This window comes from Scardinius erythrophthalmus, assembly GCF_964197995.2.
Source record: "Scardinius erythrophthalmus genome assembly, chromosome: 5".
Classification (NCBI taxonomy): domain Eukaryota; kingdom Metazoa; phylum Chordata; class Actinopteri; order Cypriniformes; family Leuciscidae; genus Scardinius; species Scardinius erythrophthalmus.
Window position 1 is genome coordinate 15,771,748 of NC_138225.1, and position 19,261 is coordinate 15,791,008.

Consider the following 19,261-nt stretch of genomic DNA (forward strand, 5'->3'; position numbering starts at 1 on the left):
ACAAACCCACATAGCCTACTAAACATGTGTGAAATTAATGCGGGGGAAAATATATAGCCTACTCTGAACCCTAAGTAGGTTTACATAAACTGAGAAAGTAAAAGAGCGTTAGGTTGTGCCCCGCTCTCTCCTAGGTGAGTTCAAATTTGAGGTCACAAGTACTCTGTGACTCGATGTCCGGCCCGCCGGTTATGCACGGTAAGCGCGCCGGTAACTTTCCGCGTTGATTTACGTTTTCGCTGTCACGGTAACACCTGCCAACTTCCTTTTTCAACGCCGGCACCCAACCCTATCGGTAACAACGCTCATAAAGATGTTCCTCTCACACGCCTGCTCTCAGAACATTTGAGAGACCGGAACGGGAGCGCGCATTTATCTATCATGCCTTCCTTACAGTTCTGAGAATCTTCACGAGCTGCACCTCAGGACGCGCCTTTCTGTTTATTGCATGTATTTTAAGGAGCAAACAAATGAGATGTATCGCTTAAAAATATAGATTTTGCTAACATTTATATAGCCTAATTGTTATATGAAACGAAGACGCGCCTGGACTTCCACCTGCTTTTTTTCTGACGGGAAATAGCCTATTCGTTTGACCGAGAGAAAAAAATAATCGGATTACGGGGAAAACTTCATTTGGATTTCTATGGATGACATCTTGACATCTCAGCTAAACAATCTGACCTGTTCTTTTTCCAAACTACTACAAGTGCAACTGAAGATCAGGAAAGACTCACCACAAACAGATGTATAAACTGAAGAACTTCGTGTGGGATGCCTTTCCATCTGTGTTGAGGCTGTTTCACCATAGGTAAAAAAAAAGAATTATGCTAAGATCATTTTCATATAGGTTTCAAAAATGCAATTATTGTTGATATTATGTATTTTAAGTGGTCTTCAGAAATGTAATCGTCCTATTTAGGGTTAATTTTGAATCACAATCAAGGGCAAAGCTTGTTTTACTCCAGGGATCAAATGTAATTTAAAAGATGTCAAACACATGCTGCTCAATTATTTTCTCTATTCCACAACTTATGATGGAGAGCGGCCTCTCAGGGAAAAGTTTTTGATGGCCCAATTATATGATCCACATGAGACATCAGATGGCCTTGATTCAAGTTACAAAGAGCAGATTTAGATGTTAATAATATTTTCTGCATTGATACACTACATAATTATAGACCAGTGCTTGTTATTGTGTGCGTCCATCTGTGTGTCTGTGCCAGTGTCAGCTCCCAGTTGAGAAAGACATGGGTTGGGCCAGATTTCAGTGTTAGAAATCTGACTATGTGCTGTTCCTCTGTGACTTGAAACTAGTTAGTGAGCTTATGAGTGTGTAAATTACCTATTACAATGATTCACCTCCCTTGAACTTTTTTGTATTTAATTTATTGTATTTTCTCATATATTTATGCCAGTGATCATGACAAAAACCCCTATATTGTCAAAGAAAAAAAACCCATACATTTTGCTAAGTTCCTTTGATAGACCAGAATGACCCTTTCTTACCCAAATCACAGATTTATGTATTAAATTAGATTTAGGAACCCATGCACCCGGTGAAGTTCATTATTAAATAATAAAAAAAGGGTGAAATAAGAAACTTGTGCAAAAATGGCACAAAAATGCCAAGAGGGCTATGGCACTACTTTTTTGCACACTTCATAAAATCAGTTTCATAAATTTGTTATTTGCGCATTGTGGATGGTCTGATAACCATCAAGATCAACAAGAAAATATTTTTTTTGTAAAGTGATATAAGGTGAGCACTGACAACGCTATTGACAAGGGCTGATTTTGTTATTTCTTTCCAGCCGGTGCAACACATGCTTTTTACACGAAGCTTCTGATGTAAAAATCAGCAGATGACCAGCAAGTAAGCTGAACAAGAAATCTACCTGCAGCCGTTATGTCAGCTAACAGCTAAAACTACCAACAGCCCTGGATCAATCCTGTCCAAACGTGAACGAACCCTTTCCTCTTATTTGAATAAATGTGATCCAACCGAATCCTGAAGAAAGCTTGATTTCACAGTGGAAGCAGATTGTCTCTGACATAAAGAGATGAAACGAGAACGTTTTAAGCCCCCGCATCCAGATGACCCTCTGTGCTGCTGTGGAGACATCGACCAGCAAAGAGAGTACTGCTGCTGTGACTGTGAAGAACTTGATGATGCCTGTGAAAGGTCAGAGGTCAACCATTTAACCATTCATGGCAGGGAGGGGAAGTTGGTCATTGCATTTGTTCAAATAAGCTTTCTAAAGAGTAGTTCACACAGAAATTAATTTTGTCCTCGTTTACTCACCTTCAGTTTTTAACAAAGGCTTTAAGGAGATCATTTGCAGCTTATATTTTCCATGCAACAAAAGACTGTGAAGGTGTGCAAATGATGACAACCCTTTAAATTAAGGGGTGAATCCATCGGTTTTTATTTGTTTAGCTCTTTTCATTGAAAACGTCTTTATTTCCTGTGTCATCCCTTCTCATTAGGTTACTCAGAGGAGAGCCAGACAAGCCAGACATCTTCTCTCGTTTCATCTCTCATATGGCTGATTGTTTGGGTTTGCCATGTTGTGCCATAGGACCCCTTCGATTGGAGCTCTCTGTTTTACCTCCCATGGTATTAATTCCTGGCCTGTTGCGAGTAGCGGCAATTAATTGTATCTTGGGAGTTGTAGTCTTAACTGCCCTACCAGGACTGGTGCTTTGGTATTACTATGTGACTCACAAAAGGAAAAGACGCACATTGTTTTTCCTTAGTTTGGCACTTTTCTCCCTTGCCTATATGTACTACCTTTTCCTTACTGAGATCGTTCCCAGAGGAGACGTAAGTAATCTGCAGCTGGTTACCGCGACGACAGGCATGATGTTGACGCTTATCTCCCTTGTGCGCACCAAACAGGGACCAGGCCTTGTCAAATCCCAATCATTAGCTCTGGGAATCAACAGTAGCTCTACAACCAATCAGAGCACAAACTTACCCAGAGCCTCTACCACATGCAATGGAATCAGCCAGTCAACGGGGGAGAAGGAAGGAAAGAAGAAGTTATGCCCTGTGTGCCGACTGGTGCGCCCACCAAGAGCTGGGCACTGCAGGATCTGTGGGGCATGTGTCCTACGAATGGACCACCACTGTGTTTGGTGGGTTTCTCATTCCTTCTTCTGTGAAAATTGTGTATGAACACTTTATTCTCAATGTAAAGTGAATTATTATTTAAATATTCTGAAAACTAGAGAAAAAGGGTGTGCACTGGGGCCATGCAGTGTTAGGGTAACGCATTTAGTCACGTAATCAGATTACTTTTTTCAAGTAACTAGTAAAGTAACGCATTACTTTTAAATTTACAACAAAATATCTGAGTTACTTTCAAATAAGTAACGCAAGTTACTTTGCTTTTCCATTTATTGACTGACAGCTCTTCTGTCCTTATTGTGAGAGAAATCATGAGTAAGTGCAGAGGCTTTGTGTGCGCTGCTGTGTAAGCATGATGTTATTGTAGACCAAATGTGAGCATCTCACTTGCACAAAAACAGATTCAGTATTACTCAAAATTAATAAAAACAGTGAAATGCAATCCCAGAATATTATGCAAACCTGCAATTAAATATATTAAATTACACAAATATACTTTATTTATTTAATCTCACTTTATTAACCAATTAGCCCGTGTTTGTTGATCCACTTCAACCATCCTAATAAGCAAAAATTACTTTAGATATTGCTGGAGTAAGCGTGTTGAATTTTCTTATCCATCCTATTCTTCTTCAATCCAGAAGTTTTTTTTTTTTTTTTTTTTTTTTTAACTGCGCCCTCTACTGTACGGTTGTGAATGTGCATTTCCTTCAACTTGAAGCTTATTCATTTCACTTTTGGTGTGAAAGTACCTTTACATTTGCCAAAAATAGCACTTTTTTGTTGTTATTAAAAACACAAACAAGCAAGCCCAGTCCAAGTGAGAAAAAGTAAAGCAAAAGTAATGAAACACATTACTTTCCATAAAAAGTAGGCTAACTAAGTAAAGATATGTGTATGTGTCTTTCAATGACAAAATTATCTGTATCCACACTTCCATTCAAAAGTTCTGAAGTTTTCAAAAGTACTCATAGGCTGCATTTAATACATATATATTTTTAATATTCAAAAATACAGTAAAGCAGTAATATTGTAAAATATTGTTACAATTAATATAACTGTTTTCCATTTTAAATATTTTTTAAAATGCAATTTATTCCTGTGATGGCAAAGCTGATTTTTCTGCATCATTACTGCATCGTCTTCAGTGTCACATAATCCTTCAGAAATCATTCTAATATGCTGATTTGGTGCTCAAGAAACATTTCCTTTTATCAGTGTTAAAACAATTGCGCTGCTTAATTTTTCGTAGATAGTATTTTTAAATGATTATCATATTTAATTATTTATTATTCATTTTTTTATTAAAAACCCAACATAAATAAAAGCCCTGATGTATGCACAATAAAAGGAGAGAGAGTAATGTGGCCATTCATGATGTTCACATCTTGGTGTCAGAAACTCACTATTGCATTATAGGCTACTTGTTGGATAATCAATCAAAAGAATATGTTTTATATCAAATATTAATTTTCATGTCATTATTTTGGCTTCATGCACATCCCTAGTATAGAAATGGTTGGACAATTCCAAAATGAATTGTAGGCCATTCCCTTAGTATTATCATGCCAGTTTTTTTATTCTTTTTCTGATCTTTTCACAATTGTACGCATGTTTACACTACCTCATCACACACACATATGTTCAAGCTGATTCCCAAAAGACGTCACTGGAGCAGGGCAGGCTGGAAAGACATGTGCAAAGGCCACAGGAACGCAGCTTTCAGCACAGTAAAGGGAGATCTCGCCAGGCCAATCTGTCTCTGTGCTGCTTCAACAACACACACAGGCACAAATAAAAACAGGAACATGCCATAGACTGTAAAATGTAATTCATATTAAAGCCACATTAAAGAGAGAGAAAATAGTGTCTCTCTAGCTAGCTCGACCCTCCCTCCTCCTCATCCTGCCCCCTCCCCCTCCCTTCCGTGCTTTTCCGATGTAGATTCGGGACTTCCTTCTCCTTTTTCCCTCTTCTTTGCTATTTGTCGGCCATATCAAAATTCAAGAGAATGTAATTCTATCGCTGTCGTTGTCTAGGACATCTCTCCTCTAGCTAACTTCCCTCTTCATGCTTCTCTCTCCTCCACTCCCCACATCCCCCTTCATGTGCACGCGCACTAACCCCCCCCCACCCCCAAATCATTCTTGTCGGTTATTGGCTGGAACACTGTTTGTTATGTTTCGTGGCCAAGGCTGGGCCAGTTTGTTTTTGTTGTCATTTGTGGAGTCTGGGCTGTCTACAGAGACCGCATTTTTTTACAGTGTGTTCAGGGGACAGGCAGCTAGCGGATAGTGAGGAGATGTTTGCTGTATGTGACAAAAAATGTTTCGGCCTAAAAAAAGTGTGACATCGCTTAGAGCACCTTTAATATGTCTGTATGCGTGTTTACATGACTGCTTACATTTTGTGTCTCCACGACAGGATAAACAGCTGTGTAGGCCAATCCAATCACAGGCAGTTCATTTTGACGCTTCTTCTCTTCCTATTGACATCCTTCTACGGGATAAATTTGGTGTTACGGAGTGTATGTCCTCGACAGAGTCTATTCACAGCCATGTTATACTGTCCCGGAGTCTACAACCAATACAGGTACACCATCCACTACTTTATTTTTTACATACAGTATACATGTGTTTAATGGAAATATGCACATACACAGTGTTTTCAGCCTAATATAACACATTTGTGTGTGTTTGTGTGTGTAGCACAGCCCTGTGCTTTACATGTGTGTGGTACAGTGTTATTATAACAGGTGGTCTGCTCCACCTGTTCATCCTTCAGATTATCAATGTCAGTTACAACGTAACAGAACGCGAAGCTCAAATTGCTTTGCGCAACAAAACCGGCAGACGGCGCTTTTGTGGCCTGGTTGTGGAGACTGGTGTCTATTCACGAGGCTTCCTCCAGAACTGGATTCAGTTCCTCACAATGAACACGGATGAGAATGAATCCCCCTTCACCTTCACAGACATGGTATGACACAAGGAACTACAGGCATGATCCTGGGTAGTATTTAAGCCTTAAGGCCTGTTCACACCGGGACGAATTTCGCGCGCGATATTCGCCGACGTTTAACGCCTCGTGACTAAACAAAGGGCGCCAATGTGAGTGTGCACACCGACGGGAAAAACACCACGCGTAAAAGCGTCATTTTTAAAAAAAACGCCTCGGGCTCGTTTTTTTGGTTTGACGCGCCGCGTCAAAAACTATCCGACCAATGAGATTGGCGCTTTTGCTCACGTGTCTGGAGCTTCTGAAGTTACAGTAAAACACAACTTGGGGGCGCTCAAACACAAAACGGTCTTGCCGAGCACACATACGTAACGGCGAAGAAGATATATGCAGAGTAGCATCTAAACCAAGCGGGAAGGAAGTCGACCGGAAGTTGAAGTCGGCCGGGTGCCGCCATCTTGAGCGGAACTTCACTTGCGTTAGCAATCCCATTGACTCCCATTCATTTTGGCGTCACTTTGACAGCGAATAACTTTACATCTGAGGCGTTTGAAGACTCCATTTGTCCATTTTTTATTTCTAAAGAAACACGACAATGTATAAAATGCTCCATTACCTTGTAGCTTATGTTATGGCCCCGTAGAAGCAGTTTTTGTAAAAGTAGGCTAACGATTGCGTCATAACCAAGCGACTCTTTGTCGCACATTAGAGAGATTACCGTATGGACAGGAGGAGAAGCTCACGCACAATCGGGGGGACGTAGAGGCAAAATGACAATATAATTAATCAGAATACCTAGCAAAAGTTGATCCTGCTCCATGCTCATGGACAATTCCTACTCACACTCTCCGTCTCTGCAAGATTCGGAAGGGAATGATTCAGATTTCTCTTGGCACAGCTACTAGAAGACAGACGGGTTGCTCACGTGGTCCGTGTAACGCTTTGCTCGGTTTGAGTCTGCGCGTCAGGAAAGGAAGTGCTAAGAAATCGCTAAAAATGGGCTTCACTTGTCTCAATTGAGTTCCAATGGGGTCGCTGTGTCCATTTCTTTTACTGTCTATGATCTAAACACTGCCGGGAAGAAATAAGACGAGGAAGATGCAAGGCAAGATGAATGTAGAGCTGCTGGTCTCGTTGGTGTCGGAACATAAAGAACTATGACAAACGCGACAGCGACTACAAAAATCTTGATAAAAGAGAACTGTTATGGAGTGGTATTAAGCGCCATCTAATGTCAGGAAATGAATTTGCATGTTCACTCGGCTCATCGTCAGCGAAAATCGCTTGGGTGTGAACACAAAAAACGCGTTGAAAAACGCTGGCGAGTAACGCGCGCCGATATTCGTCCCGGTGTGTACGGGCCTTTAATTTTGCGATGTGTTGAACACAACTGTGTTTTGGCCTAAAAAGTTGGTTGACACATTTACCTTGTTTGCATCAGGCAGGACGGTACTTATTATGGACATTATGGAACTGGCAAGCAGGAACTTCTAGGCAGTCAGTTTAAATTGATGAAAACATATTTAATGCTTGTGTTTTTGGTATTTTTGGGGGTGGGGTTATTCCAGTCGTCATGTTCACTGATGAGCCAAAACATTATGACCAGTCATAGGTAAAGCGAATATTATTGATTATCTCCTAACAAGGCCACATATTAAGGTTTGGGTTGATTAGATGGTAAGCAAACGTGTTGGATGCAGAAGATATGGGTGGGAATAAAGATCTGAGCGACTTTGATAAGGGTTAAATTGTTATGGCAAGGGCGACTTGGTCAGAGTATCTCTGAAACGGCAAGGATTGTGGGTCGCTCCTGGTCAGCAGTGGTGAATTTACCAACAGTGGTCCGAGGAGGGACAAACCACAAACCAGCGACAAGGTGTTGGGTGCCCAAGGCTCATCGATGCATTAGGGCAACTTTGGCTAAAATTTGAATGAATGTTATGGGGCTACGTAATGGGCTGCATAGCCGCAGACCAATCAGGGTGTCTATGATGACCCCTGTCCACCGGCTATGGGCAAGTGAGCGTCGGAACTGGACCTTACAGCAGTGGAAGAAGGTCGCCTGGTCCAATGAGTCACACTTTCTTTTACATCATGTGGACGGCTGTGTACGTGTGCGCAGTTTACCTGGGGAAGTGATGGCACCAGGATGAACTGTGGGACGACGACAAGCCGATGGAGGGAGTGTGATGCTCTGGGAACTGTTCTGCTGGGAAACTCTGGGTCCAGCCATTCATGTGGACGCCAGTTTGACAGATGCCACCTACCTAAACATTGTTGCAGACCAGGTACACCCCTTCATGACAATGGCATTTCCTGGTGGAAGTGGCCACTTTTAGCAGGATAATGCAACCTGCCACACTGCACACAAATGTTCAGGACTGGTTTGAGGAACAGCCCCACTGTAAAAAATGGTTTAACATACTGTAGGCCTTAACACTTGACACACAAACCTTAAGAATGGTGACAATCAACAAATATAAAAAGATGAGCTCTTTACACAACAAAACAAATAACTAACAACAATGACAATATATATATATACATTTTATATAAATATTACATTTCAGCAATATGAAGTTCTTTGTTCTTTGACTAGTTGAGACAACATTTGTGGGAATTCTGTTGGTCTGACATGGGTTTTAATATTACTTAGTATTTGAGACTCAAAAGGTTTCGTAAACTGGAAAATATGTAGTTGCTTTTTTTACAGTGCAGATCTCAATCCAATTGAACATCTGTGAGATGTGCTGGACCAATAAGTTGGATCCACAGCGGCTCCACCTCGCAACCTACAGGACTGGTAATGTCTTGGTTCCAGAAACCACAGGATGGCTACAGGGGTCTTGTAGAGTCCACGCCTCAGTGGGTCAGCGCTGTTTTGGCAGCACACGGAGGACCAACGGCATTCTAGGCAGGTGGTCATAATGTTTTGGCTCATCGAGTATAGGCATATTCAATTAGGTTCAAAGTGTTACGCAAACACAGCAGCTATTTCATGAAATTAAACTGCCTGGAATCTTTGCCCATAAAGGCTTGTAACTTGATAGCATTTAATCAAATTGTATTAATGCAACATGCTGCAATGATCAAACATAAGTAGGTAACTTTGTAATCTTAGTAGCAAATCAAGTATGTGTGTTTTAATGACAAGTGTAAGAAATATTAGTAGTATAAGTTTTATCTGATAATCAAAGTCCAGAAAATAAATGTCACAACCTGAAATGTCCCTGCATTATTGCAATTAAGAAATGTTTTAGTGATTGTTAGATATTTATAGATATTTATGACAGTGGTTGACACCATTATATGAGAACTGAACAGAGCTGCTGCATAGATAAATTAACTTAATTAATAACTAATGATTTTTACAATGGAAATGAATCAACACTGAACTTACTGCACTATTTTCCTGTTATCTCTTTAAAGCTGCTTTGAAACAATCTGTATTGTAAAAAGCGCTATATAAATAAAGGTGACGACTTGACTTTATAAATATTATATTTAAAATATTAAAATAGTTCACCCATGAAGTTTGTTCATCAATCACTCACCTTCGTGTTATTTCAAAGTTCTCTTGATATTTCATAGGATGGGGGTGTTTCATAGAGATAGACAATTTTTGTGTAGATATTTCCTTTTTAAAGTGGGATATCTATTGAAACCTTAAAACGACAGTTCACCCAAAAATGAAAACTTCTGTCATCATTTAAAGGAGAGAATCATTTAAAAAATGCCTGTGGTGTTTGTCCATAAAGTGGTGACCAATGTCCAGTATATTCACTCTTATGTTGTTCCAAACCAAAGTCAATGGGGTCCAGTGTTGTTTTGGACTTCACTGACAAAAATAAATAAATAGAATAAAATAAAGTATAATTTTTAAATTAATTAATTAAAAAAGAAAGTAATACAGGTTTAGAATGATATGAGGCTGATTCATTGATGACAAAATGTTCATTTTTTGGGGTGAATTACCCCTAAAAAAAAAAAGATAGACCATAGATTTATCAACCTGCCAAGTGCTAGTAAACCAAAAAAAAACATTTTACACCAAATGTATAATCCTTGTTGTAAATATGCTGCTATTTGTTAGGTACTCTCTCAGGACAAATGATGGTGTACACTTTTCTGTAATGACATATTTCTGTGTTCAGTGTGTTAAGTTATGGCGTTCTTTACAGTTCTTTATTGTCATCTATATTAAATGAATGTTCATACATCATATATGTGTAAAAATAAAGATAATGTGTTTAAATGAATTCTGTTATTTACAGTACATATATAGCCTATTCCACTCACTAGAGTATGAGACATTGGTTGTGTTGATTATGCAAAAAAGGTTATGAGTGACCTACCTATGCAGCGGAGAGAGACAGGAAGTGGTTTTATAGCCCAATTGCATCTGTACAACAACAAGGTAGAACACAAGATGGAGAAAACACAAGAACATATTTGCATGAGTGCTTTAGACTGCACTTCCTCCTAAAATGTGCTTAATGAAGTGAAATGGCACTAGACTCTTTTTATTTAAAAAATAATCATTTTTTAATTAATAAACGTTGACATGAACAATGTACAGTTTAATTTTTTTTTTTTAAACAAATGGCAGTGTACAAAGAGTATAAATCTCTGGCTACTTTAAAAACAATATAGAATTCTAAGGAACAATCGCACCTCTTCTACTAGTTCTTAGAAGAGGTACTTTACAGGAAGTTGTTTTTAAAGATAAAGTTTACTGAAACCCTAGCCCACATGGGCTAAAGAGCTACAGGCAGGGTTGTCTTTGTGGTTACTTTCTCTCTGTGCTGAAAAAAAGCATTAGACGACATCACACGTCCAGCATAGCACGAGACACCATGAGGATCGGACAGACGAACCCATCTCTATTATCTGAACAACACCGGACCCACCTGTTGATACTCTTCATAACTCTTACAACAGGTATGAGATGTGACTGAGACATACACACAGATGGAAAGAGGCTTTACTATGGTTTTTGTTGTACCTTCAAAAGCTTGGGGTCAGATGATGTTTTTGAAAGAAGTCTCGTATGTGAACCAAGGATGCATTTATTTGATCACAAATACAGTAAAAACAGTAATATTATAAAAGAATAGTTTTTTGTTTCAACATATTTTCAAATATATTCCTATAATGGCATGAGCAACACTTTCAGCGATCTTCAGTGTCACATTATCCTTTAGAAATCTTTTTAAAATAAAAGATTTGCTCAAGAAACATTTCTTAAAATCAATGTTGAAAACAGTTGCTGCTTAATATTTTTGGTGGAAATCATGATAACAAAAATGTAATGAATTTAAAATTCAAAAGTTTACTTTTTTCTTTAAAAAAAATAAAGAAAATGTATTCCTCTTTAAACTTTTGAACAGAAGTGTAAGCTATTAATCTTGTGATGTATATAATGAAATATATTTTAATGAAGTGAGAACTCAACTGAACTGTTAAAAGAAGGAAACTGAGGCAGTTATACAGGAAGAGAAAGCAAATATGGGTTTACAAACACCTGACAGAGCTCTTTTTTTTACACCTATTTTATAAACTGTTAAACAACAGATTTACTGATTAAACTGAGAAAAAGCTGATAAATGAGGCTGTTCAGTTCAGGTCTGAAAATTGTTGTTTGTGCCATTAAATGGTTCTTTATTTCTCTTCTTGCTCTTCTTTTTCTTCTTTCTCTTTTTGTTTTTCATAGGGGCCTTTACAGATGAAGATGTGATTCGGGCTCCTTTGGGTGGGAGTGCGACTTTTAAATTCAAGGTTACAAGTGACATGAAAGTAAGCCTCGCTGAATGGAGCAAGTGTCCGAATCACAAGGTTTTTGTGTTCAGCCCCAGCCATGGACTCACTATAGTTAACAACAGCTATTCTGGTCGTCTTTTTGCACAATCAGACCACAGCGTTGTACTGGAAAAATTACAAGAGAGCGACTTTGTGACTTACTGCTATAAACTCAGCACTTTCCCTCAAGGGAGTCTTCAAGGACAAATTAATCTAGTGAAAAGGACAGAAAATGGTAAGAAAAATTATCTTTCTCAACATATAACACCAGGCATACAGTTTGCCAGTTAGCAAAAAAAAAAAAAAAAAAAAATTTGTTGTTCCTACAAATGACATTATATAATTATACATTCAACTGATAATTATAACTATTATGGTTATTCACCATATTCACACCCATATCTGATTTAACATTCAGAATCAAGATGAAGCACACAACACAACAAGCATAACACAGTCAGCAAAAAAGTGCTGTGCTTTGTTCCACTGTTCATCATCTTATAATTTACAGTGAAAAAACGTAAACTGACATTCCCAGAATTCCCTGATACTTCACATTTGATTTCATTTTAATAATGTTTCCTATTGTTTTTTTCTTATCAGTTATGTATAAGGGTTTTATGTTACATCTAATGTTGTTAATGTTTATTGCAATATTTTAGTGTCAACATGTGTTACCATGATGGTGTTTCTTATTTGTGTGCATGACACTGTGTACACCTTCCATAAATTTAGCTCGGATAGAGGAAAAGCTTTGTAGTGAACTTTTATTTTTTCTTTAAAAGTTCTTTTATATTACTTTTATATTTTTTGAGTTTTCTCTGTATACCACCTGTGATATTATGGCGGATGACATATGTTAGGGTTAGATTACAAGACAGATTTTAGTTGCAGTATGGACTTGCTAATTCAGCAAAAAAAAAAAAAAAAAAAAAGGCTGTTGGATTTACCTGTTTATTTTTTATTTTTTTAAATTACAGTTTTAAGTTGTAAAATGTACAGGTTGTTCTGCAAATATGTTTACAGTATTTTTTAGAATTATTCTGGCAACAGCAACTGGCAGTTTTATTCTGTATCTCTTTTTTTGTTGCATTAATAAGAAGGATAATAGAGAAACATGAATAAAAAAATGAAACATTTGTGTTAATCTTCTCTCAGGTCTACCCAACACAGTGATAATCTCGGTGGGTTGTGGCATGGGTTTCTTAGTACTATGTGGAATCATCGCTGGAGTGGTTTGCTATAAGGTAATAATCTCAAACTCAAATCTCTAATGAAAAAAAGAAAAGAAAAAAAGACGAAGAATAAAAAAGAGAGAAATTAATCTATTGAATTCAATTAAACAACTTATGACTGAATGGTTTAGTGAATGATTTACAAAGAAATTAACTAATTTTTCATGAATGCTGAATGCCACCTTAACAAAGACCTGGAATGTCTTCTATAAATGTGTCTTAGTAAAGTAAGGTTTTATGCATGCATGTGCCAGACCTGTTTATCTCAACCAATGTCTCTTCCACCAGAAGAGGAGAAGTAACCCAGCATTGAATCCTGGAGGCCTTCCCAGTGGTCAGTCCAACAAACCCAAGAGCACTCGCACACAGAGTGAGGAAGAGATGCAGAAGGAGGACCACAATTATCTGAGCATTACTTAACTCAATATGTCTACAAATAATGGATTTACTCTAAATTCTAATAAATTGACTGTTTTTTAATAACATCAAAGAAATATCCTATGGAGAAAATATGTTGTTCTTTTCCAATCATGATAAAATTAGGTGGACTGGGGAGAAGAAAATTATGAAAATATGATAAAAAAATTTATTGGCATTGATCTGGCCACAAGTTTGATGAATAGTGTAAAAAAAAAAGTCATTTAAAAGAAGTCCATGAGTTGTAATTGTGATTAAAGTCTTCTATGTTGGTCTGAAGTGTTATGGTAATAATCAATGTAAACTGCAGAGGTCAAAAGTGTAAAAGAAAATCACCATAATTTATCCTACCAACTTGCATTACCCTTGTTGTTCAGATGGTGGCAGTGTATTAAATGATTTTAAGTCAGGCAAGTCTGCATTGCGTATAATTAACTGTTTTATTTTTATTTTTTATAAATTACCAAATGTTACAACTCTAAGAGAATTATTAACAATAATGTGATTAATAACTTAGTAGAAGTATGTGAAGGTTCCTTTTTTGTGATAATAAAATGGCATATGTTACATGTGGCACATTTTATTCAGTTTCTGATGACCACAAGAAAAGCAACTTCCTGACTTCTGAGTGATCTTTCTATTTGAAAAGGTTCATCGGCAGAAGGAGCAGAATTATTGCTTTTTTCATCATTTGAAGTCTCATTTCCACTCTGTATGATCTTTTGTTCTGGCACCTTTCAAGTTCTGATGACATCATTTACTGATTGACCTAATTAATCATGCAGTCACACAATGCAGTCATTAACACCTAATAAAGGTAAACACATCTCATGTCACTGCATCCTATTCAGAAATGAAAAGATAACAAATAAAGAGGTTTTGTACAAAGCAACAGAATAAATTGTATAAAGTGATGCAAAGCGAAACAGGTAACATCGGGTGTCTTTAGGGTCTAACCAAGGGTTTTGCCATTGTTAAATTATAATGGCTAGGCTTATATGTAAATTTCCGTTCTCGCAAAATCAGACCACAGATTAATCTTTTTAGTGTCCTTTTTCTGCTGTTTCTACTATGTTGAATTCAAGAAATATGAGGTTGTGTGGTGGTTTTTGCTAACTGTCAAAGGTTTGTTTAATTAGTGAATTTATTATAAACCAAATCCTTTGTTTTTACACCACTTAATAACGACTCAAGCCCTCATACTTAGAGACTAGCACGTATTAAATAAATAAAATACTTTTTAGATGTTCCTGCATGGAGATTCGGAAATAATATTCAGAACGTGTTCTTAGACTAAGAGCAAAAAGGTTTAAACTTGAAAAGTAAGACAATTTGTACGCAAATTATGTGCACATCTCTACAACTGAAAGGCCAAGATCAAGCTTAGATAATGCCAAGAAGTTCTGTGCCTGCTAGATTTGGTATTTTAAGAGTCAAAACACAAGCCACTGATTATGTTTCAAACGCTTAGTTAGGGAATTTTAAGTGTTTTCACTTTGATTATTTTCTGCCTGAGCATGTTGGGTTGGTCAGACACAGATACGCTTCTCTGACAAGCACAAACTAACGTGAAAATGTACACAGAAGAGAGCAAAGCACCAAACAAATAGTCTCATAAAGACAATAAATTATTTTAATTAACCAGCAATCAAAACATTTAATTACAATTAAATTGTACACAACGATTTAAAAATTATGAACAAAGATAGTTTTGGATGTAACTTTTAATCTTGTTAGTGCAAGCCCAGTCTCAGTGATGAGAGCTCGATCTTGTGATGCTTGATCACATGAATGGAGGAGATTCTTGCTTCACATGATTGGCTGTAAACACTTGGCTAATCATCACCCTCAGCCAATGAGATGACGCCTCTACGTTCAGGCACCCTTTAAAAACCACTCACTTGTAAACAATGACAGTCAATCATTTCGTTCGTTGGTGAAAGGTAAGTTTATTCTTCTAATTTCAAAGTTCAAATTATATTTAGGCTATCAGGGTTTAGTGGATAAATTGCCTTGGTAAAAAGTGTGCATTTGCTAGTTTAAACTTAAGTTTAAAAGAAGCGGTCTAAATATTTTCTAGTGATGCTTACAAATTTTGAACGATTTATTATGCGTTGTATGTATGTGGCTTTGTTACCTGTACGTGGTCAGTGTGTTCTTAATTTGGAATAACTGTTGGAATGTGCACTGAGGTTTTGCCCATCGTAATTGGATAAAATGTTTACTGCAGTAGTCTGTGTAACTCCCCTCTGTGACATTCCTTTAAATTGAGTCTTGTTTTCTTCTGTCACAGGCTTCCAGGAAGGATGATGTTTGCCTCGCTCCTCACGCTATGCATGAGCGCAGTGTTTGCTGCTCCAAGCTTAGACCAGCAGTTAGATGACCACTGGCACCTCTGGAAGAGCTGGCATGGAAAAAACTACCACGAGGTGGGTAGCACTAACTAGAGCTTGTAACCAGGCATCAGCTTCAACACAAAGGAAAAGCAATGCATGTCTTTATAAAGAAGTTCTATTTTGCAATGGCTAAAATGTCTGCTTCTTCAGAAAGAAGAGGGCTGGAGGAGAATGGTGTGGGAGAAGAACTTCAGAAAAATTGAGTTGCATAACCTTGAGCACTCCGTGGGCAAACACACCTACCGACTGGGCATGAACCAATTTGGAGACATGGTAATTTGGAGACACAAGTACTTATTTTTTGGTGGCATTTTTGTGAATGGATCTCTTGTAAAATGTAATCCTTTTCATACTTATCAACACTGGGCTCAATTGTTACCTTTATGTCTGCAAGGCATTTTTTTAAATTAAGCCTTTTATTTGCATCATCCCTCTTAGACAAATGATGAGTTCAAACAGGCGATGAATGGTTACAATCATGACCCCAACCGGAAGTCAAAAGGCTCATTGTTTATGGAACCCAGCTTTTTTGAAGCCCCCCAACAAGTTGACTGGAGAGAGAAGGGTTATGTTACCCGTATTAAAGACCAAGTAAGCAATTTATCAAACTGGTTTTTAGAGCTTTGGTTTATTCTGTATCTGTTAATGTAAAATCTGCATGTATTGCTTCACTGTTTGGTAACAAATTCCTGTTTCCTGATGCTAGAAACGGTGTGGATCTTGCTGGGCCTTCAGCTCAACGGGTGCCTTGGAGGGTCAGCTGTTCCGTAAAACAGGAAAGCTGGTTTCTTTGAGTGAGCAAAACTTGATGGACTGTTCTAGGCCGGAGGGCAATCACGGCTGTGATGGAGGCCTCATGGACCAGGCCTTCCAGTATGTACAGGACAACAATGGGCTGGATTCTGAGGAGTCATATCCCTACCTTGCGACGGTAAGAATCAGTTGTGCTCTTTCTGACTGGAGATGCTAGTGAATGTATAGTTGGGTGTCAAGGCCCTTTTCAACCCATGTATCACTATGCATTTATTACCATCACATGTAACGTACAACGTCTTGTGCTCCCAGGATGATCAGCCATGCCGCTACGACCCCCGTAATAATGCTGCTAATGACACTGGTTTTGTGGACATTCCCAGTGGTAAAGAGCATGCTTTGATGAAGGCTGTTGCTGCTGTGGGTCCTATAGCTGTTGCTATTGATGCTGCACATGAATCCTTCCAGTTCTATCAGTCTGGTAGGTGGTTGATTACCCTGAGAACAGACTAAATGTATGGTTATTTAAATTGAATGCACAACCACTACAAAACTACATGGCCTGCCTTTAAACCCAAATCAAACGGACTGTCTCTTTGTGGTTTAACTTCTTTCTAAATGTTCTACTCTAGGCATCTATTATGAGAAGGAGTGCAGCAGTGAAGAACTTGACCATGGAGTCTTGGTGGTTGGTTATGGTTATGAGGGTGCTGATGTTGCTGGGAAGAGATACTGGATTGTAAAGAACAGGTATGATTTAATCTACTTCTGATTTCCTTTTAATGATGCACAAGTTTGATTTGAGTAACACTTAAAACTGCAGGCACAACCTTAAATGCATGCTGCTTTGTTCTGTATCTTTAGCTGGACTGAGAAATGGGGTAACAAAGGCTACATCTACATGGCTAAAGACCGAAATAACCATTGTGGCATTGCAACAGCCGGCAGCTATCCTCTAGTATAAGGCCACTGGGCATTCTGGAATTTTTTTTTTTTTTTTTTTTTTTTTTTTGGCCTGTGTGGTTTCTTTTAATTTAAATGTTTTTTAAATTCTACGGTTTTAGTTTTTATTCAATATTGTGATGTATTTAGTTTGACTTTAATGTTTTTCTTAAGAACACCTGCTTTTATTTTGTGCTTTACAAGTCAATTTAATTTGAAACACTGCCAGTATGTTTGCAAGTTTCTTAACTAAAGTTAAGTTATCTTGGAATGCACTAATCTATCAGAACCCCCCACCCCACCCCCCCCCCGGATCCTGTTAACTGTTTGAGCAATATTACATGTATGAACCTGGCTTTTATTTGAGTGTTACAAGAATGTGTACAAATGCTGTGCTCTATCCTGACCTGTAAAAGGGTAAATATTAAACTTGCTTGTATGAAAAGCTATGAGCTATTTCTGTGCACATGGGATCTCATGCAAAAGTGGTCTGTCTGCAAGAAGCCCACAAAAAATAGCTTGGGTCTCCTTTTCTGTGAGGAGCATTGTAACTTAATAGTGCATAAACCCACTTTCTCATTGCTGTTAAAAGGACTGGATTAAGACATTCTCTCATTGTACTGCATTAAATGCTATGCTGTGTAACCTACTCTCCCAATAAATATTAAGAGTGTTAGGCAATAGACTGTGGTTTTAAAATTGAAACCAAATGTTTGACCATGGCAACAGGACCAAACTAATGTGCTAAAGGTTGCAGAATACTATAAAGCTTAATGTCTGCTGTTAACAAGTTATTTGTATGTTTAAGCAAATCATAAAAATGCTGATTAACCCATGCAAACTTGCATTTTCCTTAAATGAGCTGAAGATGTTCTTTAAATCAAGATTAAACAAAACTAAAGATTACATACTGGTCAATTTCTGGTTCTTTTATCTTGAACTAGGACTGTTTAATGTGACAATGAAATCAAAATTGACTTTTTTTTTATTGAATATTGCTAAGTGTATTATAGACTGTGATTCTATCCATTACATGCATGTGTTTTTTTTATATGCCCTCGAACTCAAAATAACTTCCCCCCCTCCCTCCTGCAATGACAGTGGTGCAGGTATGACATTACTTTGTAGGCCAAAACGCAGAATCAAATTAGCATTTAGCTTTTTCGTCCTGAATTCAATAGGTTTTGGTTAAATGGCTGAAATAAAGTCTGCGGTGAACAAACACAAGCTCAGTACACATTTTATTCTGACATAAAATTTAAAATTGGAAGCTGTTACGTGTCCTGAAAAAGTTGCTAACAATTGGCTAAATGGGACTAGAGGATGTCAAAGAGATTAAACGTCATCACGCCAAAAAGGTACGCTCAGTCCGCTTTTAAAGCATCGTTATGGATAAAAACTAAAAGTTGTCGGAAGCTTAGTGATGGTGACGTTGAATTTGTGAGTCCGTGGTGTAGTTCGTTTATAACCTAGCTTTAGCTTTTTACTACTGTGCTGCGTTACTATGGGGTTAGATTTCAGTCAGAATTCTGCGCGCGCACGATCACATTTTGAGCGTGCAAAATGGCATTTCGCACGCGCGTGAACTGAGTTTTGCGGAGAAATGTTCGTCTCGCAGATAAGAAAATATT

General features: G+C 37.9%; 2 protein-coding genes across 7 annotated transcripts; both read left to right on the forward strand.

Moving 5' to 3' along the window:
- The first annotated feature begins 218 nt into the window (after positions 1 to 218).
- On the forward strand, positions 219 to 14,112 carry zdhhc23a (zDHHC palmitoyltransferase 23a). Of its 6 annotated transcripts, XM_081365657.1 has the most exons (9): positions 219 to 811; positions 1,815 to 2,185; positions 2,491 to 3,141; positions 5,558 to 5,725; positions 5,842 to 11,029; positions 11,802 to 11,884; positions 12,000 to 12,122; positions 13,046 to 13,134; positions 13,414 to 14,112. In XM_081365657.1, exons 2-5 carry the CDS (start codon positions 2,064 to 2,066, stop codon positions 6,113 to 6,115), a joined length of 1,215 nt encoding a protein of 404 aa, XP_081221783.1. In that variant the 5' UTR covers positions 219 to 811; positions 1,815 to 2,063; the 3' UTR covers positions 6,116 to 11,029; positions 11,802 to 11,884; positions 12,000 to 12,122; positions 13,046 to 13,134; positions 13,414 to 14,112. The 6 variants fall into 6 exon arrangements, with proteins under 6 accessions (XP_081221783.1, XP_081221781.1, XP_081221780.1 ...); XM_081365655.1 differs by having other exon boundaries at positions 5,842 to 11,884; positions 13,411 to 14,112; XM_081365654.1 differs by having other exon boundaries at positions 11,802 to 12,122; positions 13,411 to 14,112.
- A 1,348-nt stretch (positions 14,113 to 15,460) lies between these two features.
- ctsll (cathepsin L, like) lies at positions 15,461 to 18,535 on the forward strand. The gene is made up of 8 exons (XM_081364548.1): positions 15,461 to 15,482; positions 15,833 to 15,968; positions 16,086 to 16,208; positions 16,374 to 16,526; positions 16,642 to 16,866; positions 17,001 to 17,169; positions 17,321 to 17,438; positions 17,553 to 18,535. Exons 2-8 carry the CDS (start codon positions 15,846 to 15,848, stop codon positions 17,650 to 17,652), a joined length of 1,011 nt encoding a protein of 336 aa, XP_081220674.1. The 5' UTR covers positions 15,461 to 15,482; positions 15,833 to 15,845; the 3' UTR covers positions 17,653 to 18,535.
- Positions 18,536 to 19,261: the final 726 nt, after the last annotated feature.

Bases quoted from the DNA above. Each gene is read 5' to 3' on its own strand.
- zdhhc23a (XM_081365653.1), top strand. From the start codon at position 2,064: ATGAAACGAGAACGTTTTAAGCCCCCGCATCCAGATGACCCTCTGTGC. The intron at 2,186-2,490 runs GTCAGAGGTCAA...CCTTCTCATTAG, and splicing joins CTTGATGATGCCTGTGAAAG to GTTACTCAGAGGAGAGCCAG. The intron at 5,726-5,841 runs GTACACCATCCA...TTGTGTGTGTAG, and splicing joins GGAGTCTACAACCAATACAG to CACAGCCCTGTGCTTTACAT.
- ctsll (XM_081364548.1), top strand. From the start codon at position 15,846: ATGATGTTTGCCTCGCTCCTCACGCTATGCATGAGCGCAGTGTTTGCT. The intron at 15,969-16,085 runs GTGGGTAGCACT...CTGCTTCTTCAG, and splicing joins ATGGAAAAAACTACCACGAG to AAAGAAGAGGGCTGGAGGAG. The intron at 16,867-17,000 runs GTAAGAATCAGT...TTGTGCTCCCAG, and splicing joins CATATCCCTACCTTGCGACG to GATGATCAGCCATGCCGCTA.